Here is a 26,404-nt window from a genome sequence, read left to right as displayed (position 1 = left end):
TAGATTCATATTTATTCATTCTCATTATTCTTTTTTAAAGCAAGATATCAAAGAACCAAAATTTAAATATGCTAGTTGAGTATTTCTCTGGAAAAGTTTCTTTCTGTTTCGCAGATCTAAAAAGTAATCACTTGACTATAAACAATATTTACACGTTGCTGTGCTTCCTGAAAGAAAAACAAGAAGTGATTCTGTTCTCTCAGGGAGTAATATAATATAATTGGATAAGACAAAAATCAGCAAGATCCTAAAAAATAGTTTTAGAAGGAAAGATATTTACATATAATTTGAAATTTTAACTTTCAAATTACCTTGAGAAACTTATAAAATGAGGTTTTCACTCTGCCTTTGTCAATGATTGAAACATTTCTTCTGAGCAACCTCTGGCTCACATACCAATTATTAACTGATACTGTAGTTCCCAAAGGGAACTGCCTTTGGTGACAAATCGAACGATCAGCTTGGTTAAAGCAAGTAATACAAAATAGGAACAGTGAAGATGATTTTGGAATAATCAGGTGATATTATTTACAGATATGAGATATATTTTTTTTAAAGGAAGTAACATTACTCTCTGTTTTTAAAGGTGGAAAATTTTAATTAATGGTCAAATTATAATCGTTCATTACATGGTCCTGAATTTAATTATATAGAAGTAAGCAAGCAGACATGTAGATGACCTAATATCATCTTTATTTTGCTCTGGGAGTTGTTTTATACTTACATTTTAATATGAAGATATAAAAGAGCCTAGTGGTTTTCTTCGGACAAAATGAGGTAACCATATTTTAAAGACCTATCCCATCATTCAGCTCATCCCAGGGCGCACCCACTCCATTCAAAGAATAGGAGCATGTACCTCTCCTGGGACACAGAAGTGCCCCAAACAAACATTCTGTCTTTTTCCAGCTTTCCTTTGAGTAGTGTAGTCCTTCAAATATGGTGGTCATAACTACCTGTCTAATGAGTTTGAAGAATTAAACATCTGTATTTTAATTGACTTCAATGTAGGACATACTACAATAGTGAATAAAAAAAAAAAACTTCCAAATTACAGCTGTCCAAATACATTACAATAACTTAATGATGTTAAGCATAATTTATTTCTCACAATGCTTGTATACATTTCATCAAAATCCTTCTTTAAAATCTATTACTATTTTCTGCCTCTTGTATGAAGGCCAAATTTCTTGGCTAAGACTCTACAGAAACCAGATCTAATCAGAATTTTAAAAATCATTAAAATTATATACATCTCATTATAAAGTATCAAAAATTTCAGATAAAGAAATAGTCCCTCCTGAGCATCGTTACCTTCCATCATAGTCTGTATCTTCAGGTACCTATAACACTAGTTTATTTTTACCTCTAGACCCTTTTCTATTTAATTAATATGTATGTATGTACCACATATATCTAGAAATCTGAACCATGTGTATTTTTAGCCTAAGTAGTACCATACTATAAATTTTTTCTGTAATTTAATTTTTACTCAGAAACTTATGTTGAAGGTCTTTCCATATTAGCATACAGAGAGAGATTTTTTTTTAACTGGCTCAGTAGTCCATGATCTATATCACCATTTATTTATTGATTCACATTTGAGTTGTTCTGATTCATTTGCTATCAAAACCGACATTAAAGCAAACATTCCTGCCCAGGTCTTCATATGTGTGCCTATGAGTGTCTCTCTAAGGTAAACCCTGAGGATGGGCTTAATTTTTGTAGTCTATGCTATTTATCTTTTTAATAGATGTCATCAAATTGCTGTCCAGTTGGGTTGCACCAATTCATGCGATCAGTCCTCTTCTCTTAACAAATATTTAGGCAATAATTCATTTAGGCAAAAAATCCTATACTCCTACCATAGGGGAGGAAATAGTTTTTCTTGACCCTCTTAGAGTACCTGACTGGGTCTCAAAATTAAACTGATAAAGCAGATTAACAGGAGAAAAGCATATAAAATTATTTAATGTTAGTTTTATCTGACGTGGGAGCCTTCATAAGGAAATGAAGACCTGAAGAAATAGTTAAACCTGAGTGTTTTTGTGAGAGGTTTGATGAAGAGTGGATAGTTGTAGAAAGGTACGATAGGGCAAAGATATGAGCCCAGTGTAATAAACTGGGGAACTTAGCTAGGCCTTTTTGTTCAGCTTCTCTGTGTCCTTTTGTCTTCAGAGATAAGGATATCGCTGGCATAGGGAGGGCTCCTCTCACATGAGGGTTTGATCTGCTTTAGAGGAAAGGTCAAAAAGTCCATCCTGCACATACCATTTCTCAAATTCCTTTGGCTAGAAATATTCCATATGCTGCATAGGTGCCCTATTTTGGGACAGCATGTCCTAAACCCCATCATCCTACAATGCCCAAAGTTTTCTAAACATACTCTACATGTTCACATTTCCTTTTTTTTTCTTGTTATGTTACCAGTTTCTCATGGTAACAGAATCTTAGGCAACAATTAAAACTGAAGTTTAACATTACCTCTTTGCAAAATCTTTTTTTTTTTTTCAAATTCTATCTCATATTCTTGACAGAAATAATGAAGTGCTTTTCTTTGATTTTTAGTATCTTGTATTTCTCTCTTATATAGTACTTATGGTATAGCTTAGTTGTTAATGTATCATATCAAGTAAATTGTAAGATCTTTGAGACCAGAGATCCTCCCTGACTACGTGGAGATGCACTTACTAGCCGTGTCCTGGTCTAGTGGTCCTGCTATGCATCCTTAAGACTCTGGATATAAATTCATCCTGCCTTCCTGCCTTCCTGCCTGCCTTCCTTCCTTCCATGGTGGAGTAACAACATAATAATATGAGTGATTAACAAGAAAGAAAACAAATTATACCAGTCATTATTTAGAATGTTAGAATAAATTAAACTTAAATAGGTGCCTCCAAGTGCTTTAGCATATGAATGTTATTAACCACTGTATGTGGTTATTTACCTCACTAAGTAGGTTTCCATATATGTATATATAATATATATATAAGTATTTAAATGTTCTGATACAGAAATGAATCGTTGCCTTCAGCCAACCTGTTATAAATGAATTCATATTTCAATTAAACTGAGTTGTGAACCACACAGTTGATTACCCCAAAGAGCTCATTTTAAATGCTTATGACTCTTAATGGCTCCAATGGGAAGGCAGCCTTCAGTCATGATGAATGTTACAACTTCTAATTGAAACAAGGTTACCTAAGATATTAGGGTTACCTAAGGTGCTGTCAAAGCAGTTATGACTTTATAAATTCCTAATTTGAATGTTCTGGTCAAACAATTTTCTAAAATTAGTTTGGAAGTTTGGGACAGATACAAATGAGCTTCTCTACACCAAAAAGTATGATTGTAATAAATTTACTTTTGTTAAAAAATGGTTAAAGAAGACAATTTATGTGGTACAAACAAGGTTTATTCAGCACTTCATGAAGCAGACAGTCTCTATTTGGAGAACTGTAAAATGGGGTGGAAGGCAGGAAGCTTTATAGGGTAAAGAATAAAGAATAAGAAAGAGTAAAACAGAAAATATCGAGTTGACTGGGACCATATAGTCAACCTTGTTTAGGGTGAGAAGGAACAAGGAAATATAGAGCCCAGAGTTGGTTTGAAGTTGGGGAATTGACTGCTGAATATACTGTTTCTGGTCAAGGGGAGCATTAAAGGGGCATGAAAGTTGTCTAAGTTTTGGTTTGCTGTCATGGCATCCAGGGCAGGAATGGCTCCATTTTGGGCCTAGAAAGTTATTTCAAGACTTTTATAGTATATTTTTAATAATTTATCTTTCTGTAATTATAGTTAATTTTAGAAGCTACTGTTTTATCATCACATGCTACCGTTGCTTTAGATGACATCAGTGTATCCCAGGAATGTGAAATTTCATATAAGACACTTCCAAGTACTAGCGTTCAAAGCAAAGGTAAGTTTTTTTCTTGTGGTTGCTGCAGTTTTGAACATTAAAATAATTAGTTTTCCTTGATATAAAAATATAAAATATATTAGAATCCTTCAATAATATAGTTCACTAATGCCTAATACCAAGATGTGGATTATATCACGTGTCCCTGAAAACTAAAGCATATTTTTTTACCTTTTTAAAATATATTTTTACCTTTTTAAAAAAATACGTTATATCACAATCTAGGCCTTAGGCTCTCTTCTAATAACATTCTACATTTGTGGCTAAAATTGTCACATACAGATTTTTTTTAAATTATAAAAGTTATGAATTTAAAATATTCTGCATGTTTTAAAACACCGCTATAAAAATTCAATTGTATTTTAATTTTGTTTGACACTTCAAGTGAATATGTAATTAAATTCATGTTTCAGAATCACTCAGGAGTTCAAAAAGATTATCATGGTTGAAAAAGTGACTTAAGACCAATGAAAAATTTCAAATTTGACCCTAAAATTCTGTGTTTAAATTCAGAACATAATATTTTCAAGAAACAGATGGAGTTCGGCTAATTCTCTGACTAAATATTTTGTAGAGAATTTCAGTTAAGAGACAGGTATATTGTCATAAAAATGATCCCAAATAGTAGAATAGGCATTTTTGAAAATCTAACCGTAGTTTAGGTTCTGAGAGTGTGTTGAAATGGTATACATTGTGCCTGCAGTTACTTTGTTATTTTAACACTAACTGATGTTTCTTTCTGACCACCCCTACAGTCAGGTCTCAATTAACAAATAGAAATAAATATTAAAAATGTTGCCTGAAAACTGAAACACTTCATTTTTCTTACTCTCCATACATGAAAAATAACTGCATGTGGACATCAGGCATGTCATACATTCTGAAGTTACGTTTCCTTAAACAACATATTTAGTGAGAGGAAAAGCTGCATTCTTAACAGGAGCTAAATGCACTCACTAATCAAGGATGATATAGGAGAATCAATTCTGGATTGAGATCCGAGTTAAAGAATTTTTAAAAGTCCTTTATTAAAAACATCTTTCATTGGTAAGGCTGTATATTCTATGTCCGAACTCTGTATTGTGTTAACATGCATTTACATTACTCAGAATGTGTGTCCTGGATTTATAATAAACCTTTCTAAGCTCTGTGTATGTGAGTTGTTTTGATAGACATTAAAGAATGCAAAGCTGCAGATTTAATGATTAATGAGTTTTGGAGGGTTAACCAGAATTACTTATTTCTGTTAATTAATTAAACATTTTCATTCTTCTAATCATATACTGCATCACCAGAATTGGAATAGTAGGAAGGCATTAGAGTTGACATTGAGGAGAATGTATTTGGAAGCAGAAGTGTGGTTAAATATTTTAAATTATCACTAAAATTAACCTTAGCGGAAGGCTCTGAGAATACTCGATCTCACATACAGAGAATTATTTTCATAAATTAACTCAAAACTCATTTATGTGTGCATCAATCTGAACACCAGCTCAGTTGGTTAGAGCATAATTCTCATTAGACCAAACTTACATGAATTATTCCTGAAAGACCAATGATTTTACACAAAGGAAAAAAAAGCTTTCTCACCATTTTTGTAAATTTATCCAATAGGCAATTATAGAATCTCCTTCATTGAATTTAGTATTATTACCAGCCAGGAGTTTAGGGACGGGAGTGGAAGGGGACTTATCACGTCCCACTGATAGGGACTTATGTTATATTAATGGCCAGAGGTTTATTGAGATCCTCCTGTGCTTGCCATTTTTAGCATATTTAAAAACTAGTGTTCATGAAACAATTATGCATCCCATTTATGTTGGAGAAAAAAAGATGTTTTATTCTCTTGATCTCTTAATTTTGAAGCTGGATTTGGGCCACATGAAGATGCAGGCTGTATTTCATCCAGCAAGCTCTCTGATTTTACATCTGACTGCCCAGATGGAGCAGATGAAGCCAATTGTGGTGAGTGAAAGTCCTGACTGACTGGACTAAGATTTGTGTGTGCATATTTACTCTCTGAATGTAAAGTGCATGTTACTTAAGTGAGTGTTGTTTAAATAAGAATGTTTCTTTTTTTGTTATTAAATTTTAAAAATATTTTTATTGAGGTATAATTGATGTATAACATTATATTGGTTTCAGACGTACAACATAATGATCTGATATTTGTATATAATGAAAAATAACCATGAAAATAAGTCTAGTTAACACCCATCACCATACATAGTTACAAATTGTTTTCTTGTGATAAGAACTTTTAAAATTTACTCTCTTAACTTTCAAATATGCAATACAATATTATTAATTATAGTTGCCATGCTATAAATTACATCCTCATGACTTACTTGCTTATTTTATAACTAGAATATACCTTTGTACCTTTTGACCCCCTTCACCCATTTTGCCCCTACCCCCTAATTCCCTGCCTCTGGCAATCACCAATCTGTCCTCTGAACTAGGACCTTGGTTTTTTGTTATTGTTTTTTGTTAGTTTGTTTGTTTTTTAGAGTCCACATGTAAGTGAAATCATTTGGTATTTGTCTTTCTCTGTCAGACTTATTTCAGTTAGCCTAATGCCCTGAAGGTCCATCTGTGCTGTCACAAATTGCAAGATTCTCTTCTGTTTTATGGCTGAATATTATTCCATTGTGTATATGTACCACTTTTTCTTGGTTATTGTAAATAATGCCACAGTGAACATGGGGGTGCATATATCCTTTCGAGTTAGTGTTTTTGTTTTCTTCAGATAAATTCCCATCTTTTGTGTTCCAAGGACTTAATTCTGGTGTAGGGAGGGGTGTTACCCACACCAGATAGTGCTCAGGACATCAGTTGGGTGTCCTGCAATTTAACTCAGTTCTGACAGTACCTACCCAGAGATGCCGTCAAGTTCTACAGACTAAGGTTCAGTCCTACGAGGCTGCCTCCCCTTTTCTTCTACTTACTTCGGATGATGGTCTCAAGCCCAGGTTGTTACTGTTCTTCTGATTGACTGGCTATAAGTCAGAGGTTCCCAAGACTCCTTCCTTGGGTTTGATTAATTTGCTAGGGCAGCTCACAGAACTCAGAGAAACATTTTACTTACTAGATCACCCATTTATTGTAAAAGAATATAGCTCAGGAACAGTTAGCTGGAAGAGAAACATAGGGCAAAGTATGGGGAAAGGACGAGGAGCTTCCTTGTCCTCTCCAGGTGCCACCCTCCCAGCACCTCCACATGTTCACCAACCCAGAAACTCTCCAGGCTCTGTCCTTTGGGTTTTCATGGAGGCTTCATTTCACAGGTATGATTGATTAAATCATTGGCCATTGATTCAACCTCCAGCCCATCTCCTCTCCCCAGAAGTCAGGGGTAGGACTGAAAGTTCCAACCCTCTAATCATATAGTTGGCTCCATTGGCAACCAGCCTCCATCTTTAGATACTGTCCAAAGTCACCCCATTAACATAACAAAAGACAACTTTTTCACGCATAACACCTTGGAAATTTCAAGGGTTTTAGGAAGTCTGGGCCAGAAACAGGGATGAAACTGTTTGATGTAATCCCACTTATTTTTGCTTTTGTTGACTCAGCTTTTGGTGTCAATTCCAAAAATCATTGCCAAGACTGATGTCAAGGAGCTTCTTACCTATGTTTTCTTGTAGAATTTTTATGGTTTCAGGTCTTATGTTCAAGTCGTTAATCCCTTTCAAGTTAATTTTTGTGTATGGTTTAAGATAGTGGTCCACTTTCATTTTATTTGCATGTGGCTGTGCAGTGTTTCCAACACCATTTATTGAAGAGATTATCCTTTCCCCGTTGTATATTCTTGCCTCCTTTATTGAAAATTAATTGATCATATATGGGTGGGTTTACTTCTGGGCTCTCCATTCTGTTCCATTGATCTATGTTTGTTTTTATGCCAATAACATACTGTTTTAATTACTATAGCTTTGTAATATAGTTTGAAATCAGGGTGCAAGACGCCTCCATGTTTGTTCTTCTTTCTCAAGATTGCTTTGGATATTTGGGGTCTTTTGTGGTTCCATAAAAATTTTAGGATAGTTTGTTCTATTTTTGTGAAAAATTCTCCTGGAATATTGGCAGGGATTGCATTAAATCTGTAGATTGCCTGGGGTAGTATGGGCATTATAACAACATTAATTCTTACAATCCATGAGCATGGAATATTGTTCTATTTATTTGTGTCTTCTTCCATTTCTTTCATCAATGTCTTATAGTTTTTAGTGCCCAGGTTTTTCACCTCCTTGGTTAAATTGATTTCTAGATGTTTTGTGTTTTTTGATGCAACTATAAGTGGTATTCATTTCTTAATTTACCTCTCATACTTCATTATTGATGTATAGAAAGGCAATAGATTTTTGTATATTGCTTTTGTATCCTGCAACATTACTAATTCATTGATTGGTTCTAGCAGTTTTTTTGGGAATCTTTAGGGTTTTTTATATATAAAATCATGTCATCTGCAAATAGTGATAGTTTTACTTCTTTGTTTCTGATTTTGATGCTCTTTTATTTTATTTTAATTTTATTTTTCTTGCCTAAATGTTGTGGCTAGGACTTCCAATACTATGTTAAATAAAAATGGTGAGAGTGGGCATCCTTGTCCTGTGCTTGATCTTAGAGGAAAAACTTTCAGCTTTTCATCATTGATTGTGATGTTGGTTGTGGGCTTGTCATATATGGCCTTTATTATGTTGAGATACATTCCCTTAATACCCACTTTGTTGAGAGTGTTTGTCATAAATGGATGTTGAATTTTGTCAAGTGCTTTTTCTGCATCTATTGATATGATGATCATATGATTTTTATCCTTCATTTTGTTAATATGATGTATCACATTCACTGATGTTGAATTATCCTTGCATCCCTGAAATGAACCACTCTTGATGATAGTGTATGATTCTTTTAAGGTGCTCTTGAATTTGGTTTGCTAATATTTTATTGAGGTGTTTGATGAACATCTCTGTTCATCAGGAATATTAGCCTGTAATTTTTCATCTTGTGGCATCCTCTTCTGGTTTTGGTATCAGGGTAATGTTGGCCTTGAAAATGTGTTTGGAAGTGTTTCCATTTTTTGAAGAGTTTAAGGATTGGTATTATTTCTCCTTTAAATGTTTGGTAGAAAAAAATTTTTTGGTAGAATTCATCAGTGAGGTCTTCTGGTCCTGGACTTTTGTTTGTTGGGAGGTTTTTGATTATTGATTCAGTCTCCTTACTCATAGTTGTCTATTTAGATTTTCTATTTCTTCATAATTCAGTCTTGTCAGGTTGTGTGTTTCTAGGAATTTATCTATTCTAGGTTTTCCAATTTATTGGTGTATAATTGTTCTAGTAGTTTCTTATAAGTCTTTGTATTTCTGTGTTCAGTTGTAATGTCCCCTCTTTTATTTCTGATTTTATTTATTTGAGCCCTCTCTTTTTCTTTGTTAGTCTAGCTAACAATTTATCAATTTTGTTTATCTTTTCAAAGAAATAGCTCTTAGTTTCATCGATCTTTTCTATTGCCTTTTAATCTCTATACCATTTATTTCAACTCTGATCTTTGTTATTTCCTTCCTTTCACTAGCTTTGGGCTATGTTCTTTTTCTAGTTCCTTGAGTTGTAAAGTTAGGTCATTTGAGGTTTTTCTTGTTTCTTGAGATAGGCATTTATCCCTATGAATTTCCCTCTTAGAACTTTTGTATCATCCCAGAAGTTTGGTATGTTGTAGTTCCATATGTATTTGTCTTAAGGAATTTTTTGATTTCTCTTTTGATGTGTTCTTTGACCACTGGTTGTTTAGTAGCATGTTTTTAACCTCCACATAGTTGTGGTTTTTTCCAGTTTTTTCTTGTAATTGATTTCTAGTTTCATACCATTGTGGTTAGAAAAGATGCTTGATATGATTTCACCCTTCTTACATTTATTAAGACTTGTCTTGTGGCCTAACATATCATCTGTCCTGGAGAATGTTCCATGTGTACTTGAGAAGAGTGTGTATTCTGTTGCTTTTGGATGGAATGTTTCATATATATCTATATATCTGTTAAGTCCATCTGGTCCAACATGTCCAAATATTTCCTTTTTGATTTTCTGTCTGGATTATCTATCCATTGATAAAAATGGGGGTACTAAAATCCTCTACAATTATTGTATTGCTGTTTATTTCTCCTTTTAGGTCTGTTAATATATTTTTATATATGTAGGAGAAACTATATTGGATGCATAAATATTTACAAACATTATAGCCACTTGTTGGTTTGATCCTTTTATCATTATGTCATGCCCTTCTTTGTCTCTTATTACAGTCTTTGTTTTAAGGTCTATTCTGTCTGATATCACTTATCTCCAAAGCTTAACTCTTTCAGTTTGTATATCTGAAGTGAGTCTCTTGTGGGTAGCATTATAGATGGGTCTTATTTTTTATCCATTCAGCTACTCTGTGCCTTTTGATTGGAGAATTTAGTCTATTTACATGTAAAGTAATTATTGATAGGTAGGTACTTGTTGCCATCAAGTTAATCGTTTTCTGGCCGTTTTGTAGCTCCTCCATTCCTTTTATTTTCTCTTGCTCTTTTCCTTTTTGATTTGATGATTTTCTATAGTGGTATGCTTAGTTCCTTTTTCTTTATCTTTTGTGTATCTACTATAGGTTTCTGCTTTGTGGTTGCCATGAGATTTACATGTAACAACTTACATTTATTAAGTCTATTTTAAGATGATAACTTAAATTTGAATGCATTCTAAAGCTCTATATTTTCACTCTTCTCAACCCCCATGTTTCTTGTTTTTGATGTCACATTTTACATCTTTTTATCTTGTGTGTCTCTTAACTAATTATTGTTGTTACAGTTTTTTTTTACTACTTTTTTCTTGCAACTTATATACTATCTTTAATAGTGATTAAACCACCACCTTTACAAGAATAGACTATACCAATTTTACTGTGTGTTTATCTTTGCCAGTGAGATTTATACTTTCATTTGTTTTCCTGTTACTAATTAGCATCCTTTCTTTTCAGCTTAAAGAAGTCCCTTTAACATTTCTTGTAATGACAGTTTAGTGGTGATGAACTTCTTTAGCTCTTGGTAGAAAACTGTTTATCTCTTTTTCAATTCTGAAGGATAACTTTGCCAAGTAGATTATTAAGTGGAAGTTTCTTTCAGCCCTTTGAATATATTGTGTCACTCCCTTCTGGCTTGCAAAATTTCTGCTGAAATATATGCTTATTTCCTTATGGGGGTTCCCTTGTATTTAACAAGTTATTTTTCTCTTGCTGCTTCAAAATTCTCTCCATGTCTTTAACTTTTGACATTTAAATTTATAATAGTCTTGGTGTGGGTCTCTGGGTTCTTCTTCTTTGGAACTTTCTGGGATTCCTGAATCTGGACGTTTCCTTTCCAATTTAGGGTAGTTTTCAACTTATTCTTCAGGTGAATTTTCTGCCCCCTTTTCTCTCTCTTCTCCTTCTGGGACCTCTATAATGCACATGTCGGCCTGCTTGATGTCATCCCATAAGTCCTTTAAACTAACTTCACTTTTTAAAAATTATTTTTTCTGCTTTGATTGGAAGAGTTCCACTGCATTGTCTTTGATTTCACTGATCCTTTCTGTTGCTCTTGAACCCTGCTTGTGTATTTTCAGTTTAATTATTGCATTCTTCAACTATGTGACTTCTGTTTGGTACTTTCTTATATTTTCTGTCTCTTTGTGGAAGTTCTCACTGTGTTTATCCATTTTCCTCCTGAGTTTGGTGAACATCTTTATGACCGTTACATGGAACTCTTTAAGAGATGAGTCGCTTAACTCCATTTCATTAAGGACCTTTTCTGAGGTTTTATCTTGTTCTTTCTCTCGGAACATATTCATCCATTTCTTCACTTTTTTTGTCTGTCTATGTTGGCTTCTGTGCATTGGATAAAACAGCTACCTCTCCCAGTCTTGAAGAAGTAGCCTCGTGTAGAACTTTATGGTTCAACCCTAACCTAGCTCTTGGGTTATCTCTAAAACATTTGTGATTGTCCAAGTAGCCTATTTTATTTTTAGTGGCTCCCAGTAGTTGAGGGTGTGCTAAGTCCTGTCAATGTCCCAAAGCAGAGGCTCTCAGTCAGCACCTAGATTCAGGCTGATTGGAAGCCAGACTCTCAGGCAGTCAGACCTCCAGGCAGCAACTTGTAAAGTATGCAAATATATACATTCCTGTGAGATTGCAAGCCTAAGTCCTCCTGGCCCCCATAGCCAGACCATCTAGAGGTGTCCTCTCTGAGGCAGTTGAAAAAATCAGGATGCCAGATGCGTTTCTTGTAGGGAGACACCATGTGACCTGGAGCAAGGCAGAAGGAGATTGCAAAGATGGCGTCCACTGACCTCCATCCCTGGAATGCACGTTGATAGGCCCGTAGAAGTGTGCCAAACCAGAAGCTTGCCCCTCAGACCAAAGGTCTGGGACAAGCAAATAGGCCTCTTTCACAGAAATATTGGGGGTGTATTTTGGTTTGCTGTCTGCATAGGGCCCTGGGGGTGGTAGCCTGCCAAGCTCTGTCTCTCCATTGTTTACGGTCTAACAGGACCTGGCAATGTAAACCCTAGTGGCCACCAGAGCTGGGCAATCAAGGGCTGTCCTCTGGGCGGCAGCCATGAAAACCAGGACACCAGACACTGTGCAGTTCCTCTCTGGGAGATACTGGCATTCTGGAATCAGGCAGAGGGAGGACATGAGGATATTGCCCACCCTCTGAGGTCTCTGGAGTGGATTAGATTGGACCCTTACATGTTTGTGTGATTAGAAGCCTGCCCTTCAGGCCACAGCTATGAAGATAAGCTAATATGTTTTTTTCATAGAAAGACTGGGTATCTCTGTCTGTTGTCTCCTGGGGGTGGTAGCTAATTAAGAACTTTTTCTCTGTTGGTTACAGTCTTGTGGGTCCCCCTAGCATAAGCCCTGCTGGTGACATAAGCCAGTGACAGGTGACTTAGAGGTGTTCCCTGGGCATCAGGCACAAGAACTGGGGAGGGGGCAAGCCATTTCCAAGAGGTACAGCAAGTTGGGTGGAGACAGAGAGCTAGTGCAAAGATGGCGTCTACCAGCCTCCATTCCTGGGGAGTTCCCCAGCCGGCCCTGGATGTGTGTTAAAGTAAACGTCTGCCCTTTAGGCTGACACTTTTTAGATAAGCATATAAGCCTCTTTCACATAAAGGTAGGCACCTCTCGATCAACTGCTTCTGCACTGGTCCCTGGGGTGAGTCTGAGACTGTGAGCCCTTTAGGAGCCATTTCTCAGTTCACTATAATCTGTGTGTCTCCTGGATGTGAGCCCCATTGGTTTTCAAAGTTGGATGTTTGGGGGGGGGGGGGCTTTTTCTCAGGTGCAGGTCTTAAAAGTTGGGGTACCTGATGTCAGGGTTCCAGTCTTTCACTCCCTGAGGAGAAGCTCTGGGTTTTGAGTTTCCTCCTGATTGTGAATCGCTGTGCTGGGTGTCAGGTTTAGGGCAAGACTGTGTCTCAGCCTCTTCTACCCGCTTTGTAGTGGATTTTTTCTCATTTGCGCAATGTGTAAGAGTCACTCACCTAGGCTTTAGTTTTGTTTTCTTTGTTTTTTTCAAGAGAAAATTGCTCCATATGTAGCTGTAGATTCATTGTGTCTGTGGAAGGATGTAAGTTCAGGATCTTCCTATGTCACCATCTTGTATTAGAACCCAAGTAGGAATTTCTTAAAATATTTTCTGTTTTTCTTACTATATCAGAAGAATTATCTATTGAAATATCTGCCTGGGATTTTACAGTTGTAAGCCTGTCCCTGATATACATTAAGACTGTTACCAAATGTACATGGTTTAAGAACTTTATCTATATAAACTCTTTTAATCATCAAAACAAATCGCAGAATTCAACCCTAGTATTATCCTCATTTTACAGACTTTCATTATCAGTTAGTATTCATTCAGGAGACAGAAACCACCCTAGTAATTGGAACAGAGAAAATGTAATATGAAGAATTATTACCTTTTGAGACATGGTTAACTGCAAAAAGAACTAAAAGAACAGTAGAGAAGAAAGGAATTAACAAATGTAGGGAGCAGCTACTACCTCTAGGATTGGGACAGAGAATTAAGGAAAGGATACATTTGGAGGAGGGGTGGCCTCCACATCGCAACACTGAGAATTAAACTTTACTGGAGAGGGTGTGACTGGAACCCTCTGGAAGGTGGAGAAATTTGCTGGGATGCTGTGGGCTAGATTTGGTTAACAATTTCGTGTCCAAGGAAGAAATTATCCACCAGGATGCCTGCAGAACTCACTGAAGGGTGACCGTAACTGGGTTGCTTTATATTGCTGGCAGTCATGGCCCAAGAGCAACAACAAAGCATACACTGGAACCAAAAAGAGAAGCTCCTTCCTCTGCTATGCTCTGTGGCATCCTGTGCTCTTTACTAATGAAGCCAAACATTGTGTGAGCTATTCAGAAGAGAAATGTTTGCACCGTCCAGCTCCAGATCTCAAAGCAGGGCAGAGAGGGTAGACTTGGAGCTGAGACACAGTACATTTAGAGCTGGCACACGTGCCTAATGTTGTGTAGTTCATAATTGGTGGAAGCCCATCTTACATCTGGTTAATCTGCCCCCAGAACACGTTCTTAACCACACATTATGCAACCTTTCTGTCCTTTCAAGGTCATCATTAAATTGAAAATGATACTTGCCCGAAATGAAAAGTTGCTTCCTTGATCAGTTTGAGCAATAGGGAATTTGAAGCCAGTGAAAGATTTCACTTTTGGAGGAGAAATCAGGCTCTTAGGCCCCTAGAATGTCAAATGGTAATTTAGTAATTCTGTCTAGAAGTTTGAAAGGATTAATGTCCTTTAAAAAAAAAAAAAAAAACCTTAAACTTTTCCCTTTAGTAATTATTTTGTTTATCACATTACATTTCATAAATCTGAAATGTACTAAATTGCCTTCATTTCCTATAGTGTGTTTCAGGGACTTAAAATACTGTTTTATAGACACAAAAAGAAGATGGAGATCACTGTTTGGCAACGGACCCATGATCGTGGTGAAGTGAGTTAAAAAAAAATAGCAAATGAACTCCAGATCTCTAGAATCTTATGCTGGGAATCTGTTTATTCATAGAAATGCTAATTCTTCATCCCATTTTTATGAATTCATACATTAAAGATTCCAGCAGTGAGTTGAGATGAGGTAAAGGCACAGTAAAGAATTTAGAGGAGTAAAAGCAGGAGTCTTTTGTCGTCTTTACAGCAAAAAAGGAGAGAAGTAAGCACAGTGATTTTAGGCTGAGAGTCTAGCATGAACTAACCCACTTGTCAATTTTCCCATAGAAAACTTAATTGCTTGGAAGAAACACAGGTTTTCTGTAAGGAGAAAAAGACAATACCAGTCTCAGGATTCTACTCATAAACATAAATCCTCCTTAAAGGAACCTTGCTACTCCAGAGTTTCAAATATTAGTATTTTAATGCAACTTATTCTAATTTTCTCATTTTCACAACTATCTCTAACCCAATTTGAGTTCTCTTTCGTTACAGTAAGACTGATTATGGCTTACCTCAAAAGAGTTGTTAAACTTACTATGATTTAGGTTTTCTGTGCCTCTGAAATATCTTCAGACTAAAATACCAAATGTAAGTTTTAACCAATTTTGGTAAAAGAAATAGTTTATCATATAGATGAGAAAGCCAAAAAAATTTTAAACAACTCTGTGTGTTGTAAAGGTATTTTAATATTCCCAAACATCATCTTCTGAGCACTGTAATTTATTTCGGTTTAAAAATTGGTTAGTCTGAAATGCATATGCTTTTTTCCTAAAAATAGATCTACACAATTTCTCATTTTCTACTTTTCTCTCTGCTCACAGGAAAAACCACATACATCAATACTTAGTATTTGAATTCAATAAAGTCTAAGCAAAGGCAGGTTGAGCAGTATAGGAAGAAGGAGTGATTTATTATTTTTCTCATTTGCTTTTTCAAACTTAAATACTGGTTGTATATTTTTCCAAAACTACTGTGTCTGCTCAATATACAAATGTATGTGTTAAGCACTGGCATTTCCACAGCTGACAGTAAGGTAGAGGCTAAGTGATTTTATGTGCTGATGCTTTGGAGGCCATCTCCATGTATTTTTTTTTACTAATTGATTACCTTCCAATAGTAATTGTTATATTCTGCATTGAGTCTTAAAAATTTCTTTCATCACATAAGTGCATTGGGAGAAAGCTTGAATTTTTTATAGCTATGTTTCTTCTGCTCTGTATTTGTTGAGAATTTGTGTATGTTTGTGTCTGTGTGTGCGTGTGAGAGAGAGAGATCTAATTAGGGCTGTGTTTTTACTGCCTATTTTCTAAAAAAAAAATGTTTTTGAGAATGTATTTTTTGGTGAGATTGAACATATTTAAACTTAATTATAGAATTAAAGGCTTCCTGAAATGCAGCTCTCTGTATAACCGTAAATTGCTGTTTATTTTAATAAAAGATGGGAAAATAAGCTGCTATTTTCTATTTTCTATCTTATGCTGTTTTCCACAGGCCTAACTTCCAGGGAAAAAAAGTGTCTCAAAATAAACCTAAATTTGCTAATTATTTAGCATCTTGCTTTTCTATTAAATGCACATCAGTGTGCCCATTCTTGTAGAAAGAAGGCTATATTGCTATTTTTTCTTAGTGAACTGGATTCTCTTTCTCTTCTTCATATTGTCCTCAACAATTTAGATACTGTTTGCCAGTCAAAAAAAAAAAAAATCTCCTTAGACAGGGGTAATTGTAAGACTGGAATGGGAAGTTTGTTCTGGTGAAGGCTCATCATTTCTGTGACATAAAACTGAGAAGTGGAGAAAAAATCCATTCATTCTCATTTGTGGAGCCATTGATCACTGAGGGGGAAAAAAATAGAAATGATTTTTGTAGACAAGTAAAATCTGGTAAATAACCCATGATATTTTGATCAATCTTTGCTGTAGATAATTATGTTGTTTGAGAAATCAGGACGGTAGAAGGAAAATAATAAAGTAGTCAATAAAGTAGATAATAAATTCTCTCAGTTGAAAACTCTATTGAGAATAAAAATCTATGTATATAATAAGAAAGTCTTTTTCTGTGATCATCAGTATCTGTGGAAAGGTTTTGTGTGTGTCATTACTTTGAGCTCATTTGGATTTTATTTTTCAGCAAGATCATTGTTCTTCTTCATTTTGAAAATTATAAATTAGAAGTATAAGTGGCATTTCTGTTTTGCTTGTATACCCAAACTACTTCAGTCCTTCTCTTTTCTTTCACACCTGCTACTCTTGTCCCTTTTGTTTCTGTTTTCAGGTTAGTGATGTTTGTGATGACAAGTATGAGACTTAATGATCCTCTCCTGTTCAACACCAGGTTTTCTTAGCAATCCTGTCTCCTTGCCTTGTAGAACTTTACCACTGTGGATAGTGAGATTTACGTTTCCTTCCAGGGTTTATATAAACCCCTATCTTTGGGGTTAGATTTTAAAACAGACTGAAAGATTGTATGATAATGATATTCAATATAAATACTGTCACACACTTATAAAGCACTTATTTTGTACTTGGCATTGTTGGAAATGCATTTATATGTATTGGCTAATTTATAGATAAGAAAAGCAGGGCACAAAGAGAATGAATGTCACGGCTCTTCCTGCGGTCACGGTCACACAGTTAGTTCAATAGAGATAGAGGTGGGAGTGGAAAATGGACCTCAGGTTGGTTTTCATTTTGCCTACTGAGTCTTCCAGGGCAATTCAATTTGTAAAGTTCTCAAAGAATGTAAACCTCTTCACCCCCATGGGCATTTACAAGAAAGGCTTTAAAATAGGCTAGTATTTCCATTGACTTTGTATTTTAAGAGTGTTTGAGCATTTCTAACACTTTGTTAGTTTTGTATGGTAGACGCAGAAAGGAGGTTTTATTTTAGGGAAAAACAATCTGGTGAGAGAATCTAAACATGTGTGCATAAAAGAAACTGTGATAATCTATTGCCAGTCAAATCTAGTTAATAATAATAATGATAATAATAAACAACTACTTAACACCTGCTGAAAGAATTGTGTGCAGAGGATGAAAAGATGTTAGTATATTTGCTCTGCTGTGAGTAGTTTAAATTTAGATGAAAATAGGCATAAAAATGTAACTACTAGAAAAAGCTGGTTTTGCTCCATAGACAGTAAGGATGGGCTAGGATAGGCATGGATGAGATTCTGAGAAGAGGAGCTTGAGGGGAAGGTTTAATGAAAAGTTTGGGAATAAACATATTTATTTTTTTTGCTTGTTTTTGAATTTTATTATTTTTTTTATACAGCAGATTCTTATTAGTTATCTATATTATACATATTAGTGTATATATGTCAATCCCAACTTCAGTTGGACATTCCATAAGGCACAGGGGAAGTTGGCTAGAAGCACAGTTTGCAATGGCAGAATCAAATTGTTGCTAAAGTAAAGTGAGGCAAGTTAGCTAGAAAAGTTTTTACCTGGGGCATTAGTGTTGTATCACTGGGGTAGACGAGTGGGTGCTTTGGGAGAGTGGAGAGATAAGATAATAATAGGAAGCAGGTGTTGTATAACACTTGCTGTCCTTGGGGTTAGTTCATTCATTCAATAAATATTTATCAAGCACTATACTGACTCTACAGCTGTTTACAGAGTGAGCAAGACATAATGTAGTTCCTGCCTTCCTAGAGATTACAATCTAGTGGGGAGAACTACATTACACTAATATAGCTATAATTCCAGTTCTAATGAGAAGTATGTAAAAGTTATAGAGTGGCCTATGAAAGTTATAGATTGACTCTTTGGCCCTAGTGTGAAGATATCAGGTTTTTTTTTAGTACATTAACCTTTTTTTTAAATAAAGATAATCTTTAGAGCAATTTTAGGTTAACAGCAAAATTGAGGGGAAGGTACAGAGATTCTCTATATAACCCCTGCCCCGACACATGCATAACTCCTACTATTAACAGCATCACTCACCGGAGTGGGATATTTCTTACAGTTGGTGAACCTACATTGATGCATCATAATCACCGAAAGTCCATAGTGTACCTCATGGTTCACTCTTTGTGTTGTGTATTCTATGGATTTGGGTAAATGTATAAACACATGTATCCATCATTGCGGTATCATACAGAGTATTTTCACTGCCCTAAAAATCCTCTGTGCTCTGCCTCTTCATCCCTTACCTGCTCCCAACTGCTGGCATCCAGTCATCTTTTTACTGTCCCCATAGTATTTATTGCCTTTTCTATAATGTCATGTAGTTGGAATCATACACTGTATAGACATTTCAGATTGGCTTCTATCATGTAGTAATACGCATTTAAGGTTTCTCCATGTCTTTTTTTTAATTAATTAATTTTTATTGGAGTATAGTTGCTTTACAATGTTGTGTTAGTTTCTCCATGTCTTTTCATGGCTTTTAGGTGCATTACTTTTTAGTGCTGAATAATATTCCATTGTCCAGTACTCCATATGAGAAAAGCTGCTGTAAACATCTATATGCAGGTTTTTATGTGGACATAAGTTTTCAATTCCTTTTGGGTAAATACCAAGGGACATGATTGCTGGATTATATGTAAGATTATGTTTAGTTTTGTAAGAAACTGCCACACTGTCTTCCAAAATGGCTGTACCATTTCGCATTCCCAGCAGCAATGAATGAGAGTTCTTGTTTCTCCACATCCTCATCAGCATTTGGTTGTCAGTGTTCCAGATTTTGATCATTCTAATAGGTTGCAGTGGTATATCGTTGTTGTTTTAATTTGCATTTCCTTGATGATGTACAAATGTGAAGCATATTTTCATAGGCTTATTTGCCATCTGTATATCTTCTTTGGTGAGGTGTCTTCAAGTCTTTGGGTTGTTTTTTAATCAGGTAGTTTATTTTCTTATTGTTGAGTATTAAGATTTTATTGTTTATTTGGGGTAAGAGTCCTTTACCAGATGTGTCTTTTATAAATATTTTCTCCCAGTCTGTGGTTTGTCTTCTCATTCTTTTCTTGACATTGTCTTTTTTATTTTTAATTGAAGTCTAGTTGACTTACAGTATTATATTAGTTTCAGGTGTACAACATAGTGATTCTATATTTTTATAGATTATGCACCAAAGTTATATGTTCCCTAGGCTGTGCATTACATCCCTGTAACTTATAAGTCAGACAGAGAAAGGCAAATACTGTATGTTGACATTGTCTTTTGCAGAGTAGAAAATTTTAATTTTAATGAAGTCCTACTTATTATTTCTTTCATGGATTATGCTTTGGTGTTGTATCTTAAAAAGTCATCACCATACCCAAGGTCATTTAGGTTTTCTCCTATGTTATCTTCTAGGAGTTTTATAGTTTCACATTTTATATTTAGGACTGTGATCCATTTTCAGTTAATTTTTGTGAAGGGTGTAAGGTCTGTGTCTAGATTTATTATTTTTGCATATGGATATCCAGTTGTTCCAGCATCATTTGTTGAAAAGACTGTTTTTCTTCATTGTATTATCTTCTCCTTTGTCAAGCTCAATCAACTATATTTATGTGGGTTGCATTAACTTTTAAAGGGAAGTGATAGAAAGAATTTGAATAGCTAGGTGAAAGTAAATAGTAGATTCCAAACAGAAAAACTAGACTGTGACAAGGCATTAAAATGTGTGAGAGGAAAGTATTTTTGATTTATTAAAGAAACTGAAGTAATAAAGGTAGCTTGAGCATAAGGGCAGGAGAAGCACAGAGATTCTTGGGAATTAGCTTAATGTTAAAGATTTTGGACATTATACTAAATAATAGGGAAACAATGTAAGGATTTTTAAGCAGTTGCAAGATCAAGTTTGAATTTTTAAGGCCTTTAAATTTTTATACTCTGGTGGTAGTGTGTAGCATGAATTGAAGGGGAGACTATGGAAGTAATGGTTTCAGTTGGAAGAATTTAAGAGTAAATATGAGAAATTATCATAGACTGAACTGACATGTAGAGATATGTCATAATAAAAATTTATGACGTAGAATAAAGAAACACTTGATTGAATTTTGGAAGAAAGGGAAAAGGGGTATTTTAAGTAATACTTACCAGTTTCTATCTGGAGTCACAGAATATAGAGTGAGAGGGGGAAGTAGGGTTGAGGGAGGAGATCATTATTGTCCGTAGTTTGGACAGTTCTGGCACTAACAAGAGGGGAGTGAGTTGGAGAAATAATTATTGGATTCTTTTTATTGACATAATAAGGTAATTGAAGCTTTGATATTGGATGGAGTTTACCAGAGAGAGAGAGTGGACTAAGAGCCAGTATTTTTAACTAAAACTCTGGAAATGGTGACACCACTTGCAGTTTTCCATTCCAGGTGAAGTATGATATTTAATTGCTTCTCCTTCGAGAGGCAATTAAATACAAATATAAATAAGAAAAATAAAAGGTCAAGTAGAACTTAAAGAGAAACACACAATTAGGGAACTATGCCAAAATAGAAACCTAGTGAAAAAAAAATAGGAGTGGAGGGCTGATAAGTCGGCTAGTATTGGGGTACCAACTAAGTAGTCTAACTCTGTAATAGAATCAAGAATTGGGGGGAAAATAAGAAATGAGAAAAAATTAAGTTTTGGAAAAAGGAAGGTCACTAATGCTTTTAACAAGTGCGTTTTGAGTGCCTGCTATATTCCAGGCATATGGGTCCCACGGTAAGTAAAACTGACAGACATCCCTCTCCTCTTGGAGCTTGCTTCCTAGTAAGGGAGACACTGACACTATGATAAATGAGTAAAGTGCATAGTGTTTTGGAAGGGGATATATGTTATAAAAAAAAATAAAGCCGTGTGAAGGCAATAAAGTAATGATAGAGGGAGGGACCTGGCAATTTTAAATAGGGTTTTCATAGTAGCTCTCAAGGACAAGGTGATTTAAAGCAGACTTAAGAAGGTAAGGGAAATAAGCGTGGAGAATATCTCAGGGGAAAGTTTTTCAGGCAGAAAGAAAGAACTAAGGGATTGAGATAGGAAGGAACCTGGTGAGTCTGAGCAATAGCAAATGATCTGTGTGGCTGGAGGAGAGTGATTATAAGAAAAAAGTAATAGGACATGAGGTCAAAGAGGTAAGCAAACCATCTAGAGCTGTGGTTCTCAACCTTGGCGACATTTGAGAAGTACCTGGAGAGCTTCTAAAGCTGTAATTGCCATGGCCAATTACATTGCAAGCACTGCAGGTGGAACCCAGGCATTAATAATTTTAAAGCTCCCCATGTGATTTTTAATATACAACCAAGTTTGAGTGCCATTCAGCTAAGACCTTACAGGTCAGTGTAAGGACACTGGCTTTAAATGAGTGAGAGGGAATCATTGTGGCACTTTGAAGAGAGGACTTATGGGATCTGACTTAACAGAATCACTATGCTTTCTATATTGAGAACAGATAGGAGGGTATTAATGCCCATCAATCAAAGAACACCAGTAAAACGCCTAACAAAGTTGTGTTTATTGATACTTGCTGAACAAGGAAAATGGCTTACCATGGAGACCTGTGGGGCATCTCAGCAGGAGTGTTAGGAGGAACTTGTAATTGGGTTTAGGCTTTTGTTGTGTAATTTGCGGGAGGGTTCAAGGGAGCAGGAATTCCGTCTGGATTGGGTGTTTTCAAGAGACAGGATAATTCTGTGATTGTGTACCTAAATAAATTTTATTTGGGAGGTGAGAGAAATAGAACAAACATGGTAATTGGTGAGGATGCAGCAGTCACTCATGTCAGCCAGGTGAGTGGGATATTTGAGCAATTTTTGAATTTGCACAGTACTCTTCCTGTACTCAGACATGTTACAGAGTGGTCCTCTTTTTATCTTCTTTTTTCTCAATCTACAGAATGTCTTTGGTTCATGGTATGTGAAAATCTATTTGTTCAGCAGGAGAGCAATGTAGCCCTACTGTCATTTCCAGATTCTAGCAACACCAAGGTCTAGCTGAAAGTGCCAGGCAAACTGCTGTCTGATGGCCATCAGGAGCAAGGTTGGAAGCAGGGAGACCAGTTAGAATATTCCAAAAACTGAGGGAAGAAATCATGGTAAATTGAATCAGGGTGAAGCAGTGGAGGCAGTAGGCAGATTCTGGATGTATTTTGAAAGTAGGTAGAAGTAAAAGGATTTGTTAATTGTATATGGGGGAAGGAAGAAAGAGTGGAGTTGAAGAGGACTCCAAGGTCTTTGCCTATAGAAACTGGAAGAGTGGTGTTGCCATTTCTGACCCAGGAAATCTAGAACATGTTTGAGATGCCAATTAGATATCCAGGTGAAGCTGTCTAATAGCGAGTTAGGTATATGAGTCTGGAGTTCAAAGGAGAGGTTCAGGATAGATTACAGCTGGTAAGACATCGACATATAGATGGCATTTAAAGCCTGAGCTAGAAGAGTTTCTTAAACTAGTGAAGATGAAAGAGCTAAAAATCTAGAAGTCAGAGTAAAAGGAAAAACCAGCCGAGAAGATAGAGAAGGAACAACCAGAGAAGAAGGAGGAAAACTTGGAGTATTTACTGTCTTGGAAGCCAAGTATACAATGTTTTAAGAAGGTGGAAAACATGGTTAACTGTCAAATATTGCTGATAGAAAATGAGAACTGTGAATTGACTTCGGATATAACAGTATGAGGTAATTGTGGACCTTGATAAGATGGGTAAAAAACCTGATTGGGGGAGCTCAGTAGAAAATTGGAGGAAAGAATAACTTTTGACAACCTCATTCTAAGACTTTTTAAAGGAAGACTGAGAAATGAGGTGGTAGCTGTTATATGAAATGGGGTCAAGAGAGCTTAACGACAAGTTTATAAAGGCTTATGGAGAAAATACAGTAGAAGAGGGACAATGTGTGATGCAGAAGGCGGGGGTGTGTTTCTGGAGAGATGCTATTGAATAAACAAGAGAGGATGGAATCGAGTGCACAAGTGGAGAACGGCCTTGGCCAAGAGCCTGGACACTTCATCTAGGGTAACAGAAAGAAGCTGGAATCTATGGAGACAGATGCTAGAAGGTGGTGATAATTGTGGAAATTTTATTTCAGAAACTGTAGGAATAATGATGAATAGATGCCGCTGAGTAGTAGCAAAGCTCTGATAATGAAAAAGGAAACATTCTTGTTGTCACTGGGTTTATAAGTCCTAATTTGGATCTTCTATCTCTAGACTCCTTAAGGGAAGAGCAGTCAATCGGCTATTGTAAATATTTCAAAAAGACAGGGGAAAACTGTACAGTTACCCATATTAAATTTTTAAAGAATTCTCAAGAACCTAAATTTATTTTCTTTGAGTTATATTTAGAAATAAATATATGTTAAGTCAGGCTCATCAGAGTCTCTGAGGAACCCCCATAATTATGTTTGAATTGTGAAATTTCATTAATGAATCAGTGAGATTAATAATAACCATTACTGTGCTTATACTTATTAGAAGAGCGTTAGTGCTCTGGTAACATGTAGTAGATTGTTATCAGACTTGCAAGATGGACTAGGTAAGACAGAAGTAGGATAATCAAGATTTTGTTAGAGAGATGAAGAATCAAGTTGGAAAATGTTAAATGGAAATAATGCTACGACCTGCCAGACTGCAAACCAGTAGGGGAGAGGGGCATCATGACTTATAGTTCCTTTTATTCCCAGGCCCTATTTTCAGTCCTAGAATGTAGTTGATATTCAGTCAGTAATTATTATGATAGTGTCTGGATTTATGTTCTCAAATTTCTGGGTAACCACCAAGCACGGAAGATGGCATGGCTAGAAAGAAAATAAGAAACTATAAGTGACTGTGATGTGGACCATTAACATACAGTTGTTTTATTTGCTTTATTGTTCACCTGACATTGCTTTAATCCTTACTAGATTCCCCGCCTTGGACTAGATTGGATTTAGCATGAAGTAATGGGGAGTCTACTTCATCAAGGAGATATATAAGAGAAGGAAAAGTGAAATAAAAATTACTGTACAAAGTGATAGTGTAAGAATCTGGTGTGAATGTTGTCCTGTGAAACACAGAGAAGGACTTACTAGTTGGGAGTTGAGAAGAGTACGGTTGGGAACTGAGTAAAGAAGAAAATGCGAAGCAGGAAATTATTACGGTAGCAGACAGAAGGCCTAGGAGAGCCACAGAATGGCCAAATTCTCAGTGATTTTAAAAGGGTTGCTATGACTTCAGTACTCGACAAGATTATTGAGTAGTGGTCAAGGGATCAGGAACTCTCTTCTAGACTCATTCTACCTCTCCCTGAGTGTCTACATTTTTTCCTGCCTCAATTCACTACTTCCCTAAGCAATTACATGAGCTTGGCTTCTAAGATTTCTTACAAATCATCCCTTCTTCCTCAGCACCAACACCCCATCCACCAGTGTGATTTTCTCCAAATACGCAGTCTTTTTAATTTGAGGATTTAGTAAAGAGATATCCTCTTATTGCCCATATTTGAAAACTAATAATCATATCTACCATTTTTGGACTTACATATTGTGAGAGTGCACTGGATGCTGTCATATACCATTGTATTTTATCTGAGGTTGGTGCTGTTGTCACTTTACTTATGAGGAAATTGAAGTTCAGAGAGATTAACAACTAAAATCACAAATCTAGTAAATAGCAAGGATAAAATTCCACCTTGGCTTATCTGTTTCTAAAGCTCATGCTATATCTATCCGTGGCAATACATATATAGAGCAGATTTCTGGAACACCATTTTAGAAGTGAAAACATCTTTTGTGCTCAAAAGACCACTTTGAGTTCCATTATAAAGAGAATATTCTCTGTGTTTACTTTTCAGTTTAAAAGAAAAAGCAAACTTCAAATTTTTCTCATCACCTTTTTTCAGCTAATCGTATACATACATTTTAGAAGCCGCTATTCATACTGCTGGTATCTGAGCCATTAATATTCTTCAAGAAAACCATTTTAGTAAGAGAAGAAAGCTTTGAGATGACATTATTTTAAAAATTTTAATTTTATTACCATCTTTAGATTTTTGTGTCTGGGTATTTTTTTTTTTTTTTTAATAAAGACACGAAAGACAACTCTTTTTTATTTTTATTTTTTTTAAGAAATTCACGTTCTTTTATTTATTTATTTATTTATTTATGACTGTGTTGAGTCTTTGTTTCTGTGCGAGGGCTTTCTCTAGTTGCGGCAAGTGGGGACCACTCTTCATCGCGGTGCGCGGGCCTCTCACCATCGCAGCCTCTCTTGTTGCGGAGCACAGGCTCCAGACGCGCAGGCTCAGTAATTGTGGCTCACGGGCCCAGTTGCTCCGTGGCATGTGGGATCTTCCCAGACCAGGGCTCGAACCCGTGTCCCCTGCATTGGCAGGCAGATTCTCAACCACTGCGCCACCAGGGAAGCCCTGTCTGGGTATTTTTAATGTGCATGTTTCCTTTTTAATTTTAGTTTACTACTGAAATTTTTAGTCAATTATGAAAAACATTCTCTTATTCTTGTTTTTACACGTAGTTTTGTTTATTTACTTATTTAAAATAAATTCTGTATGTT

At 35.8% G+C, this 26,404-nt stretch overlaps 1 protein-coding gene across 1 annotated transcript in view; it reads left to right on the top strand.

The window, feature by feature from the left end:
- MALRD1 (MAM and LDL receptor class A domain containing 1) overlaps positions 1-26,404 on the top strand; it is a 600,449-nt gene that overhangs the window by 110,587 nt on the left and 463,458 nt on the right. The window contains exon 14 of the mRNA XM_059909182.1: positions 3,799-3,919. Coding sequence (XP_059765165.1) covers positions 3,799-3,919 — 121 coding nt within the window. The remainder of the gene's footprint in view (positions 1-3,798; positions 3,920-26,404) is intronic.

Source organism: Balaenoptera ricei, chromosome 2 (assembly GCF_028023285.1).
Source record: "Balaenoptera ricei isolate mBalRic1 chromosome 2, mBalRic1.hap2, whole genome shotgun sequence".
Lineage (NCBI taxonomy): Eukaryota > Metazoa > Chordata > Mammalia > Artiodactyla > Balaenopteridae > Balaenoptera > Balaenoptera ricei.
Note: the sequence above shows the minus strand (reverse complement) of the source record. Positions and strands in the feature narration are given on the sequence as shown.